This window comes from Cyclopterus lumpus, chromosome 16 (assembly GCF_009769545.1).
Source record: "Cyclopterus lumpus isolate fCycLum1 chromosome 16, fCycLum1.pri, whole genome shotgun sequence".
Taxonomy (NCBI): domain Eukaryota; kingdom Metazoa; phylum Chordata; class Actinopteri; order Perciformes; family Cyclopteridae; genus Cyclopterus; species Cyclopterus lumpus.
In genome coordinates, this window is record NC_046981.1 from 8785770 (window position 1) to 8808325 (window position 22556).

General features: G+C 41.2%; 2 protein-coding genes across 5 annotated transcripts in view; one reads left to right on the forward strand and one right to left on the reverse strand.

Moving 5' to 3' along the window:
- The window catches only part of hdac9b (histone deacetylase 9b), a 39677-nt gene extending 32812 nt beyond the window's left edge, over positions 1 to 6865 (reverse strand). Inside the window, exons 1-2 of one of the 4 annotated variants that reach the window (XM_034552929.1) lie at positions 6703 to 6865; positions 5930 to 6050 (exon numbers count right to left, since the gene is read on the reverse strand). The gene's annotated coding sequence lies outside the window, so the exon portion shown is untranslated. Of the gene's footprint in view, positions 1 to 5929; positions 6051 to 6167; positions 6354 to 6702 lie in introns of those variants that run through there. The other 3 variants (XM_034552927.1, XM_034552930.1, XM_034552931.1) reach the window with 3 other exon arrangements.
- Positions 6336 to 21643, forward strand: ankrd28b (ankyrin repeat domain 28b). Its single transcript, XM_034552926.1, has 28 exons — positions 6336 to 6583; positions 11201 to 11284; positions 11748 to 11826; positions 12203 to 12273; positions 12355 to 12555; positions 13809 to 13896; positions 14095 to 14237; positions 14437 to 14649; positions 15063 to 15141; positions 15251 to 15365; positions 15568 to 15650; positions 15841 to 15904; positions 16039 to 16107; positions 16201 to 16341; positions 16523 to 16634; positions 16738 to 16764; positions 16916 to 16990; positions 17093 to 17294; positions 17502 to 17589; positions 17668 to 17785; positions 18065 to 18284; positions 18576 to 18663; positions 18755 to 18838; positions 18947 to 19092; positions 19226 to 19308; positions 19480 to 19562; positions 19700 to 19791; positions 20644 to 21643. The coding sequence occupies exons 1-28, from the start codon at positions 6557 to 6559 to the stop codon at positions 20922 to 20924; spliced, it is 3156 nt and encodes a 1051-aa protein (XP_034408817.1). The 5' UTR covers positions 6336 to 6556; the 3' UTR covers positions 20925 to 21643.
- The last annotated feature ends 913 nt before the right edge of the window (positions 21644 to 22556 follow it).

A 22556-nucleotide genomic window follows, 5' to 3' on the forward strand; every position in this document is an offset into this window, starting at 1 on the left:
TATTGGGTCCAGTGAATAATTCACAGGCGCCTGCCAAGATTTGTTCTATCGAAAAACATTTTGTCTCATTAACACATTCATTGGTACTATGAAATTATGTGTTAGGCTAAGTGTAAGGTGCTGTTAAAGTGACTTTCTCTCCCTGACACTGCTCAGATGGTACCTGCCCCCTCAAGCCATCTGAGCAGTTCAGTCATCTGTGAGCATTAACCTGCCAAGAACAAGTCCGATGTAAAAAAATAAATATTCTGAAATGGAAAGATGGCTGAAGGGTCATTTGGAGTGGCAGTGAAAGGCTCTCATGTCAAGTCCAAACAGTGTTTTTCTTGTGTTGCTGTCTAAATGAAAAGGCCAGGTGTACACACTGGAGGGTCTGTGGTTCATGTGTTTTCATATTACTTTGCTCAGCGAAGATTGACCTGTGGAAAGAGGGTCATCAAAGCCATCATGCAAGAGCCATTTCAAATGTAAGACATCTGCTTAAATGATTTTTGTTGGAGTGACATTGTGTCTAGCAAAGCAACCGAGAATCAAACTAACTTTATTCTATGAACTGTGTTACAACAGCGGCACTCTCAATTTACTTTCATTACTGGCAAAGAAAATAAGCTCCTTTCTTCTGACTCTACCGAGGCATGTTCATGTCTTCATCTGCTTGTTTGCAGTTTTGAAAACACAAAAAGACACAGAAGTAGCTCTAATTTCCAAGATGTTTTTGTCTCATCCAAATGTACATAGATCAGTGTGCAGCATATTGCACCATGCACTGCACATATTGCAAGTATATTCAAATAGAGACTAAAAATACAGGCTTTTCTTTTTCAATTGAAACATTTTATAGGTCCAATATAGGCAAAACTAAAGATGAAAAACAAATGAGCCAAAGGCAAAGGTTTGTACAGTACGTTAGGAACGTACTTAAGAAGTGCATATGGAACATAAGATGTGAAATATTCTTCTCTATGGGGCATAATGCAGAACAAAATGTGATATAGACATCCTAAAGGATCGAGAGATACAGTAAAACATAACATGTAATCAGTGGTGTAAAGTAAGTAAGTACATTTAAGTAAGTGCTGCACCAAAGTACAATGTTGAGGTATTATTTTGAGTGTTTCCATTTTGTGCTACTGTTACACTTCTGCTTTTCATGAGGGAAATAAAAGTACTACATTTATCTAACATCTATAGTTTAGATTGAGATTTTACATTAAAAACATACCTTCATAAAGCAGTAACAATGTGTGTTGACCAAATATTACCTCTGAGAAGTACATAAGTAGAGGGTGGTAGTGTGCTGAGATGTATTTTTATAAGTAGGCTATTAATAGCAATAATTACAGGACAGGACTCATAGTTGTTCAAATACATCCCACTCCTTATCCCAATAGATTGTTATATCCTGGTAAGTTTATTATTTAAACATGAGTCAGATCAAATCATATGGCTTTGACAAGGGGAGATGTATGGACATTCACACTTAAACCACGTGTGGTACGATCATACATCGCAAGCAAGTCTATTGTAGGTGACGGCGTGCACTATATGGTGGAAATAAAACCCGTCTGCAAAAGCAATAATGATGAAGCCCGTTAATAAAAACAAGAGCATTTCTGTGTCCCAGCTCGTTATGCATATAACACAGACAGCTACGGTGTAACTTCATGTTAACCATGTTGCTGCCGCTAACCACCGAGGGGGGGCGCTATAATACTAACAGGAGGGAAACAGGTTGACCGCGGACTCATCCACTCCTTTACAGAAACCACCTGTGACCGCAGAACCAACAGTATGAGTGAGCAGGAGAACACTGTTCTCCAAGAACATAGTAGCAAAACATTATTTAAAAATAATTATTAGATATAACATCTAGGCTTGATATAAATTAACTATTTTAATGTTTAGTTTCGGCTATAGTTTAATACACCTAACAGTCATATTGCTTAACATGACGTCAGTTCATAATTTACACTCTCGTTCGCCCACATTCATTATTCATAGCTCCCACACCAGTTTTCATTTACCTAATACATTGTATTGAAACACACTGTAGTTTGCATGCATTATGCGTTACATACTCAGACATCAGTAAAAACGTTGTTTATCAAACGTTATACCTTAAGGACCGGTGGAAGGTTTGACGTGTGTGCTGCTGCTCAGATTGCAGATCTTGTGGGATGCAATGCAATACGTGTCTGTGTGTGACGACTGAGCTATAAATAGTCTAACTTGCTCAAAAGAGGGGACGTTATAAAATCCTATAGCCAAGGTATTGGCAGACTGTCCTCTGATCATGTGTGATGGAGAGTCGAGGGCAGCTCTGGCCACTGTCTGTCCCCCGCCAGGTGCACCAGCTGCCTCTCGTACAAGTTCATCAATCATCTACGCGTGCGAAAAAACAATGGAGGCTATAATCTGGTTATAACTTAAACTATAGTACAATATCCTTTTGTGTGAACCTCTTTAGTGCTCAGATAGTAAGCATGCATGTGGATGCCTCTTACTCGATTCTAACATTCGATTCCCTTTTTATTATCTGAAACCATTTTCCCTTACATTATAACATCCATATATATGAGTGCACCAGGAATTATGGTAATAGGGGTATGATACATTCGTGCCGCTCACTGCTTGTAAAGAAGCACTTGTTTGCTTGTTATTGCATAACGTGTGAATGCAACGACAGCTGCATCTACTGTACCGACAACAGTTTGCAGTGATGCGCCTCCTAAAAATAGCACCTGTAGCCTCCACAATGCAGAGAAGGATCATTACAATAGAAACACTGCCATCTACTGGTCGTACTAGTCAGTCATCAACTGGGACTCCAATAGGCCTTTGATTGGGGCAAAGTGTTTGGCCTTGTTATCACATCAGTTGCTGCTGTGGGTGTAATAACAATCATTATTTTTTTAGAAATGTGTGAATCAATTTTATGTTATATGCCCAGTGTCTTAGCACATACACAGGCAAGGTTTTTAAAGCAATCTATCAAATAATGTGTTCATCACTTCAAGTCCAAGTGGGAACAATAAGCTGTAAACCTACAAACTGAGCAGTTCAAAACTCACTTAAATAACTGCTCCCTAACAGGGAATTTGGCAAAACAGGGAGATGTTTTTATCTGAACCAGGCGCAACGCTTGTGTGACTAGCACAGATTTTATGCAGATTTGTCATCGTCATAAATCTACAGCTGTCCACAGTCTCACATTTTTATTTGTCACTTCAAAGCATTCTTCAGTGGCTCTCCTCAGTTTACTGTTTGGGTCGAAGGACAATGTCTTCCCTTTAGTAGAAGAACAAAGTACCTAATCTCATCTTTATGCACCTGTTTCCCACATGCTCAATGTGTTTAGATGTTTTGATACATGTTGGCCATGTTACTCGTAAATATTAATGCTTCTTGAAATATGTTGAACCATGTGCCATTTCTGTTCATGCATTGCTCTACCTAGCTTGAGACTTTTAGGAGACAGTATATGACAAGAATTTGGATTTATCTGCCGATTATGTTCACTGGTTTTACATTAGCACTCTAGGAACAGTGGTGGGAAGCCGTGAGCTGAACTGCTCTCTCCTCCCATCTCGCCTCTGTCTGACAGCAGCTGAGAATGACCCAGTGGGTGACACCACTTTCATCCCAGGACCGCGACTGTCCAGCTGTTTGCTATCCCTCATCCTGACGGATGGACAGACAGGGAGTCCAGCATCCAGTAATCTAAGGCATGATCATGCATGCATGCATGTCTGCAGGCCCCACAGCTGGCACCTGGACACTAAGGGTCATGTCACCTCTCAGAAAACTGTTATTATTTATATAAATGTTACTGCATCATTATGTTTTGGGGGGGACCTAGAAACTGGTGCTTTCTCTTGCTGTCTATAGCAAAGAATATAAATGTTGTCAATTCATTAAAGAAACCAATAAATACAACATTAGTTTGTATTTCTGTCTCTGGCTTTCTGTTTCTGACACACACACACACACACACACACACACACACACACACACACACACACACACACACACACACACACACACACACACACACACACACACACACACACACACACACACACACACACACACACACACACACACACACACACACACACACACACACACACACACACACACACACACACACACACACACACACACACACACACAGCCCTGTAAACAAGAGGGGTCAGGGTGCAGTTTTTAAGAGGGTTACAGATTGGAGAGGTATGCAAGTATTCATCTGTTTTCTCCATTTATGCATTTACTTTTCGGTCCACTGTTTCTCCTTCTCTAAATTTAATTTGTGGGAACCTCTCTACCTCTGCCACCCCAGTAAGAAATGTGTTTGGTTACTGTGGCCTTCGCGGGGCTTAGGAGGAGATCCAGGAGGATTACCCCCACCAAAGGTGACAAACCTAAACCCAAAACCATCAACATAACTGCCACAACAGTTTTCCTCTCCCCTCTCTTTGTATATCCAGTGCCTGGAAATGTGAGACTAGTCTGGTGAACCGAATCCACATTCTTTCACAAGGCCCCGACTATACCACCCTCCTCTCAAACGGTCCTACTTTGCCATACTGCTTTGTTATATTTCTTATTGGAACGGATGCCTCTTGGTGGAGATTAATCACAGGGAGTAATATGCCATGTCTGACAGCTTGAGACATATTGATTAGCTGAAAAATAGAAAGAAAACGTTGTTCTTGTTTTATTTCTCTACTGAGCTGTTGAAGCTGAATAACTACACAAATCAAATAACATGCATATGATCTCACTGTAAATTAGCTTTTATACATTTCTTCAACGTAATAATATAGCAGTTTTCCAAGTTGCTGCACCGTTAACGTTTTAAAATCAATGTACTGAGTTTATGACAGAACCACTACGTCACCGAGAGCACCATAAATAGACACCTTTGTGTCCAAGCCTTTTGGCCCTCTTCCATAATGTCATCCCTGCAAGTCCAGTCTGTGGTAATTTCAACAGAGGAAAAATAATCAGCTGGTGTGCCTGTAACATTCCATGAGCGATTAGACACCCTTATTTTCAGGATTATTAGTACATGCACTTCTTCTCCTCAAATTTGAATAGAATATAAATTAGTTTAGAATCCTGTCTATATCTGAAATTACTTACACTCTATGTTTTTGTTCTAAATTGTTTTAAATGAATCCACATTATCAATTGTATCACAAGGATAAGAAAATAATCAATAATGCTCTTAAATTCTGCCTGCGTCAATCAAATTCTGCCTAAATAACAAGTAATAAGTACAGACTCAGGTTTATGTATTGTATTTGCATTTCTCATTTAAGTATTTATTTAATTTGATGCACATCAGCTACTTTCAACGCCTCCTTGTAGCTAAAGGGCAGATCACGAGAGGGCCATATTCCACCACATTGTGGTGTTAGTTCACAGGTCCTGAAGCACACTGAGGATTTAAATACCACCAAACTGTGGGATCGAACTCATTTCAAGTTACAGAAGATGGATCTATACTGTATTTTTGTCTTACAATAAACCCATATATGTCCAAGAGTTTAGTAGTCAGACAAACGTATTGTTAAAGCCGTAGTGGGAGGAGGCCTATGTGGTTTAACTTTTGCATGTCCACCATCTAAGCTTGTGAAGCAATATATGTTGTATCCAAACTATCCACAGCAGCTACAAAAGCATACTTACCCAGTTCCTATTTTAACATAAGGGAGAAAAAGGAAGAAACTGGAGTGTATGACAGTTAGAGCATTTAGAATTGTTGCTAAAAGATATTTTCTTCTTTTAAAGATATTGGGCCACTTGGCGAGAAGAGTATTGCCTATTCAGTTAATATCTGCACACACTTTCCTCACATTTGTCCGGCTTCCGTGAGGCTAATTCCTCGTGTGGCATATTTTGAGTGTCAGCATGGCATGGCTACCTTCTTGAAGGATCCGTGACCGTCTGTCCGAAGAAACTGGTACTCGTGAGAGAACACTGTGAATGCAATCCCAACAACTCCCGGTGGGTTCTCGCTGTTTGTAGAACTTCAAGACGAGTCACTGTGTGTGTAAATAGAATAATAAACCGCTGTTACTGACAAGACGACCAAACGAAGACAGATTTTGCTCGATACGTTTCTTTAAAAGTGCGCATAATGTAAATTAATTGCATCGTACATATTGTCCAGTCGTTCTCTGACAAAATATCTACTCCATTTATTATGACAGCAGCGTAGACGGCAAAGCAGGCTCAACGCCGTGCGTCTGTCACGGAGCGCTGTTCGCGCAGCCAATCACAGCCGCGCTTACTAGGAGGTACAGCGCGTTTGACCTATCGCATCGCGTCTTTTTGGGAGGCGAAGTACGGTGGCGGCAAGGCGATGGAGTTTCCGCTACTCCTCTGCTTTCATGCCATCAGGTTAGGCAGCTAGCAAGAGAGCTAAGCTAGCGTCGCGTTGGGCCTCCAGTAAACCAGCGGGAGAGCTTCCGACATCAAACGCTGCTCTTCGGAAGGAGACGAGCATCCCTTTATGAATCTGCATGAGAACAATTAAAATCCCAGAAATATGGTGGTTCTCAAAATACGAGACCAGGTAAGTGAGGATTGTCTCAAAAGCTGACCCAAGTTTAAGCTACTGTCGGCTGGCTAATGTTAGCTAGCTGCCAGCGGGGTTGTGATGCCAGTTTCTCCGAAACAGAAGCATTTCTTTACCCGCTTCACGTGGTCCATCGCGGCGTACGATGCAGCGCTGCTGGGGGACTCGCGTTCGCAGTTGTCGGATGTGTCTGGCCATAATAAAGGGCCACCATCACATCACACCGAGACGCATGCTCGAGTCGGTCGTTGAGCTGCATCCAGCTCATGATACAGTGTGTGTTCATCGCAGCAATTAGCCAGAGCCTGCGTGAAGCGCTGCTAGCTGCTCAGCTGGGAAGTGACTAGTTAGTTAGCGTGTTGTGACTAAACAATGCAACACCGGGCTTGAGTTGTCGCCTCCAAGTGTCTCTACTCACTGATACATGTATGTAACGTGGTGTGAGATGATTACCATAACAAGCTGGAGAGGTTTCATTGTATACGGTTGGATAAGACGTAAATACATAAATGATGTAGCTTCTGTGCGCCGACTCTGCGAACTAGCTACATGTGAAATATTGTTTGAATGCCACCACAGTGAGAGGTTTTGTGCTCAGTTTGATAAAGTTCTTCGTTTCGTTTCTAATGCGTGTTTCTCAGTGTTGAAGGGTTAGACAAGTTATGCTCTTGATCACAAGCCCGTAGTGTTTATCCCCGTGTAAATACGGTTAATAATTCAACCGTTTATGTTCCTATTTAGGAAGAAGTCTGTTACCAAATGTATTTATTTGTATTATATGAATAGGTCACATGCAGGTAAACTGCTGTGTGACGTTAATGGTGTTAATGTGACTGGCAATGTGGCAGTATTAGACATGCCTGTCACTGTAATAAACACTTGCCACCCACTTGTGTAAGCAAGAAGAGCATTCCCTTATCATTTAAGGGATTTTGAACATGACTGCTATTCTTGTAACATGCATGTACGTGTGTGTGTATGTGCACGCGTGTGTGTGTGTTTAAATGCTCGTGTACCTGGTCTCATGTGAGCCAGTGAAGTTGCCAAAGAGCTGTCTCCATGGTGATGGCATTAACTAGGCTGGCTTGCATGAGGAAAGGAGGTGCACAGTCGTGTAGTCAGAGAAGCAGAGAAAATCTCCTACACCAGTCGTGCAGGGCTGGAGAACTGAAAACATCAAAATGCAGATTTGTCTTTCCTTTTCTGTGGGGGATATAAAGAAATCGTCAAAATGAAACAAGTCACCGTTTGTTACCCTGACTTTATCTCAAAGCACTATTGCACTCTGCAGATAGTCATAGGCACGATAATCATGAATGAGAGGATTGTCTTGTGTTTTGAAAACCGACTTTAGGCGACTTGATCCCTAGATGGTAATGGTAATCTTTGTCTTGCTTATTCTAAATACTTATTGAGCATGAATTTGACTGCTGAAATGTATCATGTGGCTCAAATGTGTATACCGCCATACCTATATTTTCCTTCTGGTTTCAATATACTTACTATACACAATAATCTTACCTATGTCACCACGTATACCTTGAATTATCCGAAATAAAGTGTCCACAGTAGAAATAGTGGGAAGTTGAGAATATTTCATACAGAACAATTTATCTCTGTCTGATAAAGCAGAAAGTGCTTGGTTTCATGCTTAACTTTCACAAGGCATAGAGTGAATGATAACGGATAACAATGCGGTTGGTTAAATGATGGATTAATGAACAAATGTACATACAACATCATTCTAATTGTACACAGAAAGAAATCCACCTCATCCACCTAAGATGTGTTTAAGGCTGACAGACAGTAAAGATTTTAACTACAAACAATACAGAAAGTGTTTTTTTTTTGTTTTTTTAATCTGCTGACTTGGCAGTTTTTGTAACAGTACCCTGCCCTGCTTCTTCATCTTGCGTATTGTTTTGGATACTTGGATGGATATTGCTCATTCGAAGTTTATAACTACTCGCATGTCATGGAAAAGCTTGATAATAGCTCACCTGACACACAATACTGCTAGACTGACATATACTTAAACATTGTTTTAACTGCGGTTGTTGCAGCTGTAAATTCACATTAATGGCTTATCTGATTTTAAAACATGACTAAAGTCAGGGAAGAGTTAAGTTTTTGTGAAAGCCTTTCGTGAGTAACCAGTTCTCTCCCCATCCATGCCTGCCTCCTCCCACAGACGGTGGGAAAACTGCTTCATCAAAGACTGGTGTTATGGTGGATCAGATAGGGGTGTGCAGCAGTGTTGAGCGGGCAAACATGACACATGGATGTCCATTAGCACACGTAATTACAGTTTGTTACTGCTGATAGGGGCATTGATTTCAGCAGTGTTTCCAACAAGTCATAAAGATGCAACGGTGGTTGGTAACATTTGACAAAATGTACTTTTAGAATTAAAAGAGCACTTGAGTGGTGACAATCATTTTCCAACAAGATTGGTGTACTAGGCCATCAAACATGAACCAGAAAATGGTTATGCTAAATGAATTCCCTTTGGGATTCAACCCTGTCATTTTTGATGTGGCAAAATCCTCCTACTAAGTGAGTGATTTATATTAGCTAGTGGTAAAAAAAAAAAAAGTGGAAATGTCTTCAAATGTACCTGCAGTCTGATATTAAAGCTATTGCTTGAGGTTGCGTATTACTGACAGTTGTTGTGACGGTGTGGGAACTACATAGACTAGATGTTGTAGACGTTCTGTCAACTTTGAAGTCTGCTGTGTTGGAGGGTTGGGTTCTCAGTTCAGACTCACAGGTAAGTTAGCCTTGGGTACTTCGCAAGTCTCTTAATTGCCGTCTCCCCGCGAGGAAGGATCTCTTTGAAACCATGAGCGAGAAGGCAGGAGAGCGGGCTTCCAGGAAGTGGTTTAAAACGCACGACACGGCCCCTCGTTTATCAGTTATTTGATTGGACGCTGCAGCTGATCGGACTGATCACTGGAGTTTCATACAGAGTGAAGACAGATGACAGATTAAACTGAAGTTATATATTTGATCTTTTTATGATTCACCATTTGGTTAAAATATATGTTCATTGTAGGTCTGATCAACAAAGGGACTAAAAACAACTTGCATATTGTCTTTTCTTGATCTGTTAATTCCCTCAATAACTTTTATCATGGATATAATTAAAATCAGAGAGAGGAAACACTCTTTACATCATTTATCATTTCATTCAGTCACGTGTGGCTGATCGTTCCTGAGTGTCGGGTTTGATGAGTTATATAATTTACGTTTAACCTAAAACTTTGAGCCTAATAAATTAATTACAGTCTTAAGAGCAACCATAATCATATTGTGGGTTATTTTATAATGACGTCACAATTGCAAAACATAAATACGCAAATAATTCATATATAAGAGATTTAGAGAGATAAAACATCTCCACTGTGACAGTGATGATAACTGTGTCTTTATTAGTATACAAGTTTAACACCATTAAATAAACTGAAAACATTACACAATGATATATATATATATATATATATATATATATATAAATATTTTAAGTGGATTTTTATTTGAACGTTCGCTTTTGTCGGGATCAGAAAACAAGCCCGTTACACTGATCATGTGTTCAGACACAAACTCCATCATAAGTCTCTCCAGCTGTTAAAGCCAACTGACAGCTGATCCAGACAGATCAGCGGTCGCAGTCATCAGAAACAGATGTCTCTTCACGTGATACTTTTGAGGAAAGGACGTCTCATTTTAATCTTAAAATATATTTTCTGTTTCCTCTCCTCACATGGTTTCTTTGCATCTCTCCATGCAGCCCTAGTGGGAGGGACTAAGACACAGAAAAGGATGCAAGTGAGGGAAACAGGAATGCAATTAAGAGACTTGGGGATGCACCCCTTGTCTGAGGGGTGCATCCCAAATATTGGATGTTTAAATAAATTAAACTGTGGTCTACTTATGACCAATAAGAGTCAGACTTCACTTGGAAACTCTTTTTGACTGTCATCTTTGCTGCCGATTGTCATGTTTGATGTGGTGAACCAGACCATCTGTCCGTTGGAGATGCTGACAGCACATCAGTTGTTTGGACCACAGTGTTGGGTTTGTAGTTGTGCAAATATCATGATAATTCTCTCTGCCACCTGTTGCAATACACAGAAGAGAATTATAAAGAGGCTGCTCAGCATTTGTCTGTATCAATCCCGACAGTCGGCCTCGATCATCCTCCGATTTGTGGAGTCATCATTTTGTTAAATGTCTGTACCGAACTGCTCTAGTATCTTTTTTTAAAACCGTTGTTATGCACCAGTCTGTGCCTAATTTAAAGGATTTTTAACAACAATATATAGGTATTTTTTAAACATGATTGTGTAAAATCTGAGCAAATGAGTTGGTTGTAGTGCGGTGCTTGATGACAAGGATTCTGAAGTCTTGCTATGGTCTAAGGTCACCACGGTCAGAATTTGTTTTCTCAAATGTGATATATGCTGTTGGCATTTATATGCTCACAAACACGTTTTCCCCTCATAGTTCATTGTTCTGGCACATTTTTACTGTAATGATGAAAGATAGTGTTGCATGTCAGCCGGAAAAGTCTTGACATCCAGTTGATTTTGACACATTCTCTCTCTTTTACAGCCTGCTTTGCTGAAAGCTATTTTCAATGTGGATCCAGATGAAGTACGCTCACTCATATTCAAAAAAGAGGATGTGAATGCACAGGTAATCCCAACCGACACTCAGTAATCTCTGCATCTGTTTCCTCATATTATTGTTTAAAAATATGAGCTACACATAATTTTAAGCCTCTTCTGTATAAATGTTCTTGACCTCAAATAACTCAAAAAGCAGATTGATTGTTTTTACAGTTCCCACTGTATGATCTCTCTCTGCTTAGTGTACTCTATTCCTCCACATTACTGCTTTGGTGGGGGTATTTGTTTTAAAATAAAGCTGGCTTTACTGGAAGCCTCTTCAAGTTACTGACTTTGCCATAAAATGGTGAATGCTTTTGTCAACATGTCAGGGTTATTTCTCCTTTTTAGCTTTGTAATGTTACAAAAAGTAAAGAGAAACTGTGGTTGTAATGTCACAACAGATCAAGGCCAAAGAAACAAAAGGTGATAACTTGGAAACTGTTTTGTTTCTGTTCAATCCTTTTAATGTCTTTCCTTTTCACTTACAGGACAATGAGAAGCGGACTCCGTTGCATGCTGCTGCTTATCTTGGTGATGCAGAAATTATAGAGCTGCTGATTCTTTCAGGTATGTTTTTGAAAAGAGGAGTTATGTACAAAAGCTGTTTATGTCACATACATTTCTGTCATTCTTGTAGTGTAGATCATTTAGAGGTCAGTATTCAGAAATTGGAACCTTTCATCCCCAACATTATTGTCACATTTCAAGCAATCTAGCAGATTGGTTTCGGAAACATTTATCGGGTTCATGTTGCAGTATAGAAATGTGTTTATCAGGAAAGATTATATAGGAAATGGCCCATTGGTGTCACAATTTAAATCGTTGATATGTGACCAATATGACTAAATTGATTTCACCAATTTGGGAAGGATGGTTCTTCATCTGGTGTCATGTAACTGTATGACCATAAACAGTTTAACAGCCGGCGTCCTCTGACTTGTAGGTGCCAGAGTAAATGCCAAAGATAACAAGTGGCTCACTCCTCTGCACCGGTCCGTGGCCTCCTGCAGTGAGGTATGTGATTGTTCCTCTGATTCTGTATCTCGTAATCTAAACGGTGTGAAGCTTAAACCTTCATGTGATGACGTCTTGCAGGAGGCTGTCCAGGTGTTGCTGAAACACTCTGCAGACGTAAATGCCCGAGACAAGAACTGGCAGACACCGCTACACATCGCCGCAGCAAATAAAGCGGTCCGCTGCGCTGAGGCCCTTGTCCCACTGCTCAGCAATGTGAATGTGTCCGATAGAGCCGGACGGACGGCGCTGCACCATGCAGCCTTCAGCGGCCATCTAGAGGTAATATTAAGCCAAGAGTATGGGTTGATTCAGCTGTGCTCAAAGAAATACTTTAATACCTTTTTATTTTTTGATGTAGTCGTACCTTAATGGATAAAAATGGCAGCACATTTTAATATAAATTGCATAAGAAACAATACATGTACTCACTTAAAGAGTTGGTGCCGACTTTGTGGCTGCCTGTCTTTGTTGTGTTTTAAAAGTATAAGCACTTCAGTACTGATCATATTGACACAACAGACTCAGAGGGGTTTGTCTCCTCATCTTCTCCTCTTACTGAAAGGATGTGTCGGCTGGCCTCATAAATGTGTAAACACAATGGCCTTGCAATAAGGAACAGCTGAACAATGGCTATGAGTATGCCCATTTAAGAAGTGTGAAGTGAAACAATCAACATCCCCAGAGAGCTCTGCAGACTACGAGCTACAGTTAGCATTTATGACTCATTACCAACAAATCCTTTCTTTATTATATAGATGAATATATACACACATGTTGCCAGTTGTTCCTCTTACTTTTAGTATTGCTTGTTTCTCTCTTTATCTTTGACAACGTTTAAAATTAGTGCTATTTATGAAAAGTATACATCACAACATATTTCACCAAGTTATTTGTACCTGCAGTGTTTGGCGTGGGCAGTGACCTATTCTCACTCTGAGCTTCTGTTGTAATGGTGTAGGGTTCAGTTATAAGGTGATAAAAACCTGCTTTTATACCTGCGAGTTAGTTGCACAAATAGCAACACCAGGAAAAACTCTAAAGTTGGAGAATTTTAACAAATAATTGAGCTGCTTTCCAATGAACCCGTCCTAGCTTTTAAAGACAACAACACATTTTCAGACCGCTCGAAGAATAGAAGCAATAACAATGTAAACAAGAGAGATTACCAGTAACTAGCATCACAGGTTCAAAGAAGATTTAAATAAATAAGTTTTAAGTGCTGTTTTGAAAGCAGTGCGTGACGGAGAATGTCTGAGGTGATGGGGGAGAGAGTTCCAGAGGGAGGGGGCAGCAATGGAGAAGGCCCTGTCCCCTCAGGTCCGGTGCTTGTACAGAGCAGGGGGGGTGAGGAGGTTGGCATCAGCGCATCTGAGATTTCTGGTGGGAGCGTGTCGGTTCAGGAGGTCAGAAAAGTGTGAAGGGCTTTGTGAGTTGCCACACGGACTGAAAGGCAGCAGAACTAGACGTGTTCATGTTGTAACTTCCCTTGACATTTTTCCTGACTGCTCCTTGTTCTCTGTCTCTGCTGTTAGATGGTGAGGCTCCTGCTCTCCAGAGGAGCAAACATCAATGCCTTTGACAAGAGGGACCGCCGTGCAATCCACTGGGCAGCCTACATGGGTAATAAATCAATCACATTATTTATATTCTATGTAACTTCATCTCATCTTGTGGTTAATGAAAAGTCTCCTGGACTTCTACTTTTAAAGGCATCACAATTATTAAAAGGTTTTTTATGTTAAATTTCATACCCATGTTCTGATATGACCAAATTGATGTCTTATTCGTGTCATGCAATCATTCTCTTTGTGTCATCAGGACACATAGAAGTGGTGAAGCTGCTGGCATCTCATGGAGCCGAGGTGGCCTGCAAAGATAAGAAATCGTACACCCCCCTACACGCAGCAGCCTCCAGTGGAATGATCAGTGTTGTCAAATACCTGCTGGACTTGGGGGTGGATGTAAGTTCCCCCAACAAGCTCATTGTCACTACTGCAGACACTGCCAGGGCTTATGATCTGAGCAGGAGAGAACAGACATTTAATAACTCATAACGTGGCCTTATCCACTGCTTATGTTTTGGATTGTTTTGCCATTTGAAAAAAAGAGTGAGACGTCTTGTGATGTGATGACGACCCCTCGTTTTATCTTGCCGTCTAGATCAATGAGCCCAACGCGTATGGCAACACACCGCTCCATGTGGCGTGCTACAACGGGCAGGATGTGGTGGTGAATGAGCTCATTGAGTGCGGCGCCAACGTAAACCAGGTGAACGAGAAGGGGTTCGCACCTCTCCATTTCACCGCCGCTTCACGCCACGGGGCACTCTGCCTGGAGCTCCTTGTGTGCAATGGGGCTGACGTCAACATCAAGGTGAGTAAAACAACTAAATGATGCCCGTCTTTATTTCAGAATGGATAACTTGGAAGAACGTTGCTCAATGTGACCTGGGGAAGCTGTTATGTAATAACTGGATTTCCTTTTCCAGATAAATAGCTTACAGTGGCTGCCGGTTATCGACCACTGAGCCTAACGTCGGGATTTAAAAATAAGAATTATAACAGTGTTACTAATAACTGTCAAAACAAAGAATATTTGTGGTTAAGAGTCGGTGTTTAAACAAGAGTTAAACCAAGTGTTTATTTGTGGTCACATTAAAACTTGATTGTGTCAGACTGGCAGTTTTATAATGTTGTTTGGAGCTCAGTTCGGGGAATAGACTTTAGAGCTGAACGCCATCGTAATGATCCATATTGTGATAGCACCATGTCTTTGTATCCCTCCAGAGTAAAGATGGTAAGACTCCTCTCCACATGACAGCCATCCACGGGAGGTTTTCTAGGTCTCAAGCAATCATTGAGAATGGTGAGCTCCTCTAAACATTCAGCCTCGCTGACTTTATTTCTCACGCTGGACTTTAAAACCAGAACTGCCTCTCAGCGCAACATCGGTAAGTGCTTTTTTTTTTCTGAAGGTGCTGAGATTGACTGTGAAGATAAGAACGGAAATACTCCGCTGCACATTGCAGCTCGATATGGACACGAGCTCCTCATCAACACCCTCATCACCAACAGAGCTGACACGGCTAAGTAAGTGAGCCCGTCCAGCAGCTGTTACAACTTTACACCTTGTTGAAGAGTTGCATGTTTAAACCTTTTAAACGCATGTACGGCCTGTTATGTAACTGCTGGAGATTGTGCTGTACGATTAATAGTACTTTCCTACCTCTAGTTTAGCACTAGCGTCATTTGGTTGATGCTGAGTAAATCAACAAGATGGTGTCTCTTTCAGGCGAGGGGTTCATGGTATGTTCCCACTTCATTTGGCTGCGCTCAGTGGATTCTCTGACTGCTGCCGAAAGCTCCTGTCTTCAGGTGAGCAACTCCATATTCATGTTGTCCAGCTACCCCCAATAGTAGTCGCAATACAAAGTTATTGTGTTGAATGGGTCAGTTATTCAAGTTGCATAAGTCTAAATTAAAACTTTAAAACTGTACAACATCTGTTGTGAAACCGTGTCTACAATATGCAGGATCTTGTTCATAATCCATTACTCTGATGCAGGATTTGATATTGACACACCTGATGACTTTGGAAGGACCTGTTTACACGCTGCAGCTGCTGGAGGGTGAGTACAGGACAGAAAAATAGGCAAATTAATAGACAGCTTTAATATTAGCGGCAATAATTAGGATATAGATCATGAGCTATAATAAAAACAACATTTATCAGTTAATCTTTTTGATCTCCCTAACCCCTCAGAAACCTGGAATGTCTCAATCTTCTCCTCAACACGGGGGCAGACTTTAATAGAAAGGACAGCTTCGGCAGGTTTGTAGTATTTAATAATGGATCAAGAGTTTGTGCTCTCCTAGTTTTGTGGTTATATTTGAAGAAGGAGCTGAGCTATATCTGCTTTTCCAGGACCCCTCTGCACTATGCTGCTGCCAACTGTAACTACCAGTGCCTGTTTGCTCTGGTGGGCTCCGGGGCCAGCGTCAATGACCTAGACGAGCGGGGCTGCACTCCTCTCCACTACGCCGCTGCCTCTGACACAGATGGAAAGTCAGTAGTGCTTTGGAAATTCAGTTTCTCAAAGGAGCGGGTGACTGTGTGGGAGGCGGGTTATTTAGTTTGAGGGTTTTCATGTACAAAAGCTCAGTTTCATTATTGCTTATGCTGAGTATTATTTCAAGACCTGAAATATGATGTTTCCCTGACTAAAGCCTCTTTGTTGTGTCTGCAGGTGCCTGGAATATTTACTGAGAAATGATGCAAATCCAGGGATCCGAGACAATCAGGGCTACAATGCTGTGCACTACGCCTCGGCGTATGGACATCGCCTCTGTCTGGAGCTGGTGAGAACTTGACTCCAGCGTACATGATGCAAAACAATCAGCATCTCCATATATCTATATTGCTACATTGTAATTATTTATCTGATTGGTGCTTCTCCCACAGATTGCAAGTGAAACACCTTTAGATGTGGTGAGTTCTTCTCTTTTTGCTTTGAAGCTCATTTTAGATCGAAATGTTACATTGAATTTGTTGGGAGATATTGATACACTGATAAACTATTACAAATAACCAAGTGATTATATCTGAAGTAGATTCTAACTTGTGTACCTGGTTTGTTCAGCTAATGGAAACCTCAGGGACGGACATCCTGAATGACTCCGATGTGAGAGCCCCCGTTAGCCCCCTGCACCTCTCTGTGAGTAATGTGTGTTATCCTTGTCCGACTAACCTTATCACGGCACTATCCTCCATCTCATCCAATTGACGTTAACTTATTCATGGTAAATTAATCATTCAGGCGTACCACGGTCACCACCATGCTATGGAGGTTCTGGTGCAGTCTCTGCTGGACCTGGATGTGAGAAACAGCCATGGGCGCACACCTCTCGACCTGGCTGCCTTTAAGGGCCATGTCGAGTGTGTGGACGTCCTAATCAACCAGGGAGCCTCCATCCTGGTAAAAGACTTCACTTTGAAGCGAACCCCCATCCATGCTGCAGGTATGGACCTGGACTTGGTGGCTCATAAATCATATTGGGTGTTATATTTACTGCACCCTTTGTTTACTGGGATTGTTTGTGGTGTGGATTTGTTTTAATTTAGTTTTTCATTTGAAAAGCCCTTTGTAATATTGTTTTACAAGGTGCCATATAAATACAGTGTATTTATATGGGTATGCTAACGGTGTGTTCCTTCTTTTCCTGCAGCAACTAATGGTCATTCAGAATGTTTGCGTTTGCTGATTGGAAATGCTGATCTTAAAAGTGCAGTAGACATTCAAGATGGAAATGGACAGTAAGTACAATTAGTTTGTTTTGCTTCCACACTGATGATTTAAAGAAATTGCTGAAATTATTGTCTGTTATCTCTAAGAACTCCTTTGATGCTGTCGGTTCTGAGTGGACACACGGATTGTGTGTATTCTCTGCTAAATAAGGGAGCCAATGTAGAAGCCAAAGACAAGTGGGGCAGGACAGCCCTTCATAGAGGAGTAAGGAGATCGTCCCATTCTTACACACACTGAAACACACTGTATCTGTACTTTGGAACATGTTCTTTATACTCATACTTCAATCTGTTTGTGAGGTTTTTCCTACCAAAAATAATGTTTCAACATTATTATTGTATATATGTTAGAGATGCTGCCAGGCACGTTATCGCTGTACAAATATGATTTTCTTTGATTTGTAAACTCGGCTCTCAAATCGGGTGAAATGCATAAGCATTTGGGATAAAAGTCAACAGCAAATACATGATTGTCTGTCTGTAGGCGGTGACCGGTCACGAGGAATGTGTGGAGGCCTTGCTCCAGCACAGCGCCACCTTCCTGGTGCGAGACTGTAAAGGGCGAACACCAGTCCACCTGTCAGCAGCATGTGGACACATTGGGGTACTGGGAGGCCTGCTGCATGCTGCCCAATCAGTGGAAACACTCCCTGTCTTAACAGACAACCAAGGCTACACCCCACTGCACTGGGCCTGCTACAATGGTACAGAGTTGAGGGTTTGAAAACCTGCTTAAAAAAACAATCGTAGTTATGGAAATGTGTATCTGATGTTTAGTAATATATGGTCTTAAATGGAAGAAGGAGCACTTAGCAAGTGTAGATTTAACATTGGCATGGACAATCAATCACTTTTCCTGTTTGTTCTCTATGGGTCTTCATGCACCCAAAGGCACAACTTGTACACATGCTGATCAGGACAAATGTTTTAAGAGATTAGAGATTGTGAGCACCTCGCGATGAAGGCTCATATGGTTAATGCTTCCTTGTCTGCAGGGCACGATACGTGTGTGGAGGTTTTGCTGGAACAAGAGGTTTTTCACAAGGCCGAAGGCAGTTCTTTCAGCCCCCTCCACTGTGCTGTGTAAGATCTTGACCCGTTCTCTGTTTAATTCAATGCGTGTGAGCACAAACCTCTAATGGATTAAATAATTGCACCCTTTCGTCTTCTTTAGGATCCATGACAACGAAAGTGCTGCGGAGATGCTGATCGACACTCTGGGCCCTGCTATTGTCAATGCCAAAGACAGTAAAAGCAGGTATATGCATTAATATAAAGACACAAGTTTTGTACCTGTAATTAAGAGCTCACATAACGACTGGGATATATGATAACAATTAGCCATGTTCCGATGATATTTTTGCAGGACTCCACTCCATGCAGCAGCCTTCACCGACCATGTGGAGTGTCTCCAGCTGCTGCTGAGCCACAATGCTCAGGTCAACAGTGTTGATGCTGCAGGGAAAACCCCGCTCATGATGGCTGCTGAAAATGGCCAGACCAACGCTGTCGGTAAATGCTTCTCCATTTTAACCACTTTTGTTCTATATTGTCAATAACTGGACTGTAAAATACCTCTCTGGGATGTCATAATCATTGCTCATTGGATTACCTTCAATTAGTTTTTCCTGCTTTCGCTTGTTAGAACTACTGGTGAGCAGTGCAAAAGCAGATCTCACTCTGCAGGATGCTGTGAAGAACACTGCACTTCATCTCGCCTGCAGTAAGGTGTGTATTGCCATGTGGTGGCACTGTTCCTACATTCTACAGCAGCAATTATACAGTGTGTTCCTGCAAGTATGTGTTTGAAATACCACAAACAGATTGGGTTACTGCATTTAGAAGCTATTCTCTTTGGTGATTCTTTTATATTTATCGTACTGCACCTGTTTTCCACAGGGACATGAAACCAGTGCCTTGTTGGTATTGGAGAAGATCACAGACAGAAACCTCATAAATGCCACTAACGCCGCCTTACAGACGTATGTATCGCATGTATTACATTAGGTTCTTGTCTCCTGCTGCATCTGGAGTGTGGATGGATTACTGTGGGGAATTGAATTAGTAATATAGAGATACAAATCATAAATTATTGACTTTCCTGTTTATGTTTTTCAAGGCCTCTACACGTGGCTGCAAGAAATGGTTTAACAGTGGTGGTGCAAGAGCTGCTTGCAAAGGGAGCCAGCGTACTTGCAGTCGATGAAAACGGTAAATTCACAGTGTTGTTTTTCTATTACTCTATACCAGCACCTTTCATATATTTGGGGCTTTTACAGGACATCAGGAAGTCCCATCTAAACGTCAATTCTAATGACCACAGCAATATCAGTAATTTTTAAAAATCCCCCTACAAATGAATGCTTTTATTTTAAAGTTTCAACTAGTCCACGAATCCACAACATTTCAGCTGCTTGTTAACCTTTTAAACCATGTGCCTAATGTTGTGCATAACGTTCACTTCTGAAACATGGCGGTACTGTGGCACTATAGGAAGATGGATAATTGAGAAAGAATACATTTTAATGGAGCGCTTCTATTTTAACCAGCGCAGCTTTTCCAGCCTTTATGACACTCCTCCAGGAAACACACTAACCAGTTACATGTGTTGTAAATTGTATCACATGATGCTACTCAGCCAATCAAATATGTGGTTTCTGATAAGCGTCGCAACTCTAGTGACATATATACACACAGGAGAGAGAGAGACCTAACGGTCGGAGAGGTCGCGAGTCAGACGTTATTTCACATGACGTTCTCCAAAAGAAGACTGACTCTTATTGGTTCATTCTTCCTACGGGCAGTTTAAAACCAGTGTGTCTCATATGTTGAGAGACAATTATTAAAAGCACACATCTTTTAATCAAAGGCACAGTTAATTAACAATATAAGAGCCCAATATGATCAGAATCTTAACACATTAATTCACTGCTTGATAATAACCAACCTGAAATATATTTGAAATGCCATGTAATTATTGCGCAATCCTTAAACGGAACCAATCCTGGAAACTGAAACTGTATTTCTATTATATGTCTCATTTGTATACTGTCATTGTTCCAGGTTACACACCAGCCTTGGCTTGTGCCCCCAATAAAGATGTGGCAGACTGCCTCGCCCTCATTCTGGCCACCATGATGCCTGTCCCCCCCTGCGCCCCGGCACCCACCCTCCCTTTCAGTGCCATTAACCACTACACCACCAGCCCCTCCAAGAGCGTCACCTTCGACAGCCTGCCCGTGCTGCGCGGCGAGCACAGCTCCTACTGCAGCTTCAACAACATCAGCCACCAAGACAACTACAAAGATGAAGAGCTGAATGACTCGGACTCAGAGACGTACTGAGGGACAGGAGGGAGCGATAAATGCATAAACGCACACACTGTGTCTTAAAAACCATCCGCCGCCAGTTCGTGAGGGCAGAAGAAGAAGGAAAAGCGCCCACTTGAGCCTTAAGCGTCCCCCCCACACACACACACACACACACACACACACCGACCGGAGAGAGAAGGAGGAGGTGCAGCATGTTGGCCCACACTCATCCCGACCTCATCCAGCACCAGGTGTCCTTCAGCTGATACTGGACCTCAGTAACCGCTGCTTTACCAACCTTGACTTTTTGAGTGCTAAAAACTTTTGTACGGCAATAACGAGCTGAAGAGGCACTTCACAGAGCTAAACCGACAGGGACCAAAAGGCATGGATGCATTTTAACCCAGTTTTAACTGTGTGAAGTAGATTGAGAATTTGGGTTTATTGGTTAGTGGAGGGGCGGTTTTAATTTTGGCGATTTCTTGATGAGTTGGAGAAAGTTGATGCCCGCACACTATATCCTTCAAGTCTGTAAGTCATAAAGGCGAAAAATCATTTATTTTTTGAGATAACAAATTTTAATATCTTAAACTCTTTATCCTCTAGTAAGAAATCTGATTTAGCGACCTGAGTAATTTAAGAACATTTGATATGTGCGCCAGGTTATTTTTAAGTTGATCAACCTTACCTTTGTATATTGACCTGTCCATTGCGGTTTAGTTTTTCCAGAATAAATTATTTGTGTAATTTTGCTTCCTATTTATGTGTTCATTTTGTGCCTTCATTAGTTACTGAGAAAAGCTGAGTTTGTTGAAGCAGCTGTGAAAGTACAGTGATGCGCACTAGGTAAGTAATGGAACATTTCTAAGAGGCACTGAACTTGTCCCGAGGTATCTGGGGCTCAGCTTTGTTAAGAAACACTGTAAACCAATGATAGAACAGTGTTTGATTTCCGTTTGTGTGAATGATATCTTTGCTCGTATATGTTTGTTGACAGGTTTTGCTTGCTTTAATTTGTTTTTAAGAAACCACTCGATCCTACAATGATTCAAAGCTTCCCTTTTCTGTCTGTTGAAATATCCTTTTAACTGGAAATATGTACAATACATTTGCTAGCTTCTTTAGAATGGAAAATATGTTTTTCTTGCTTTTTCTTGAAGGGATGAAACTAGCATGTATATAGAAATTATGACTGAATTCAACGCTCCAGTGAATTCTTTCAGTACTGAGATTGCTGTATATTTTATGAGTAATAAAGAAATGAGTTATTTAATAATGAACGTGAGTCTTTTTATGAAGTGTTACCTTTAATTTAGTTAAATATGTAACACATTTGAAGCAGTTTAACATTCATACATTTTCAGATGTTAGAGCAGGAAAAGCACAGGTGTAAGTCAAGTTAATTATCTCTTAATTCAATGTAGCTGCTTAAGCTTTTCTTAATTTTGCTTAGTGTTGGAAGCCCTTTTACACTTTCAACAGTTGTCTACGCAGCTTTACAACATTTATTAAGGATTTATGAATCGAAGAACTTCAGGTTACCACTTTTCAGATAGCCAATGCAATGTATATGTGGCATATACTGTTTACCATCTATCTCCTGCTAAAGAAAGGCCTAAATGCATCAAGGGCGGTATCAGTAGAAGAGGTTGAATACGTGTAAAC

Bases quoted from the DNA above. Each gene is read 5' to 3' on its own strand.
- ankrd28b (XM_034552926.1), top strand. From the start codon at position 6,557: ATGGTGGTTCTCAAAATACGAGACCAG. The intron at 15,142-15,250 runs GTGAGCTCCTCT...TTTTTTCTGAAG, and splicing joins TCAAGCAATCATTGAGAATG to GTGCTGAGATTGACTGTGAA. The intron at 19,309-19,479 runs GTGTGTATTGCC...TGTTTTCCACAG, and splicing joins TTCATCTCGCCTGCAGTAAG to GGACATGAAACCAGTGCCTT.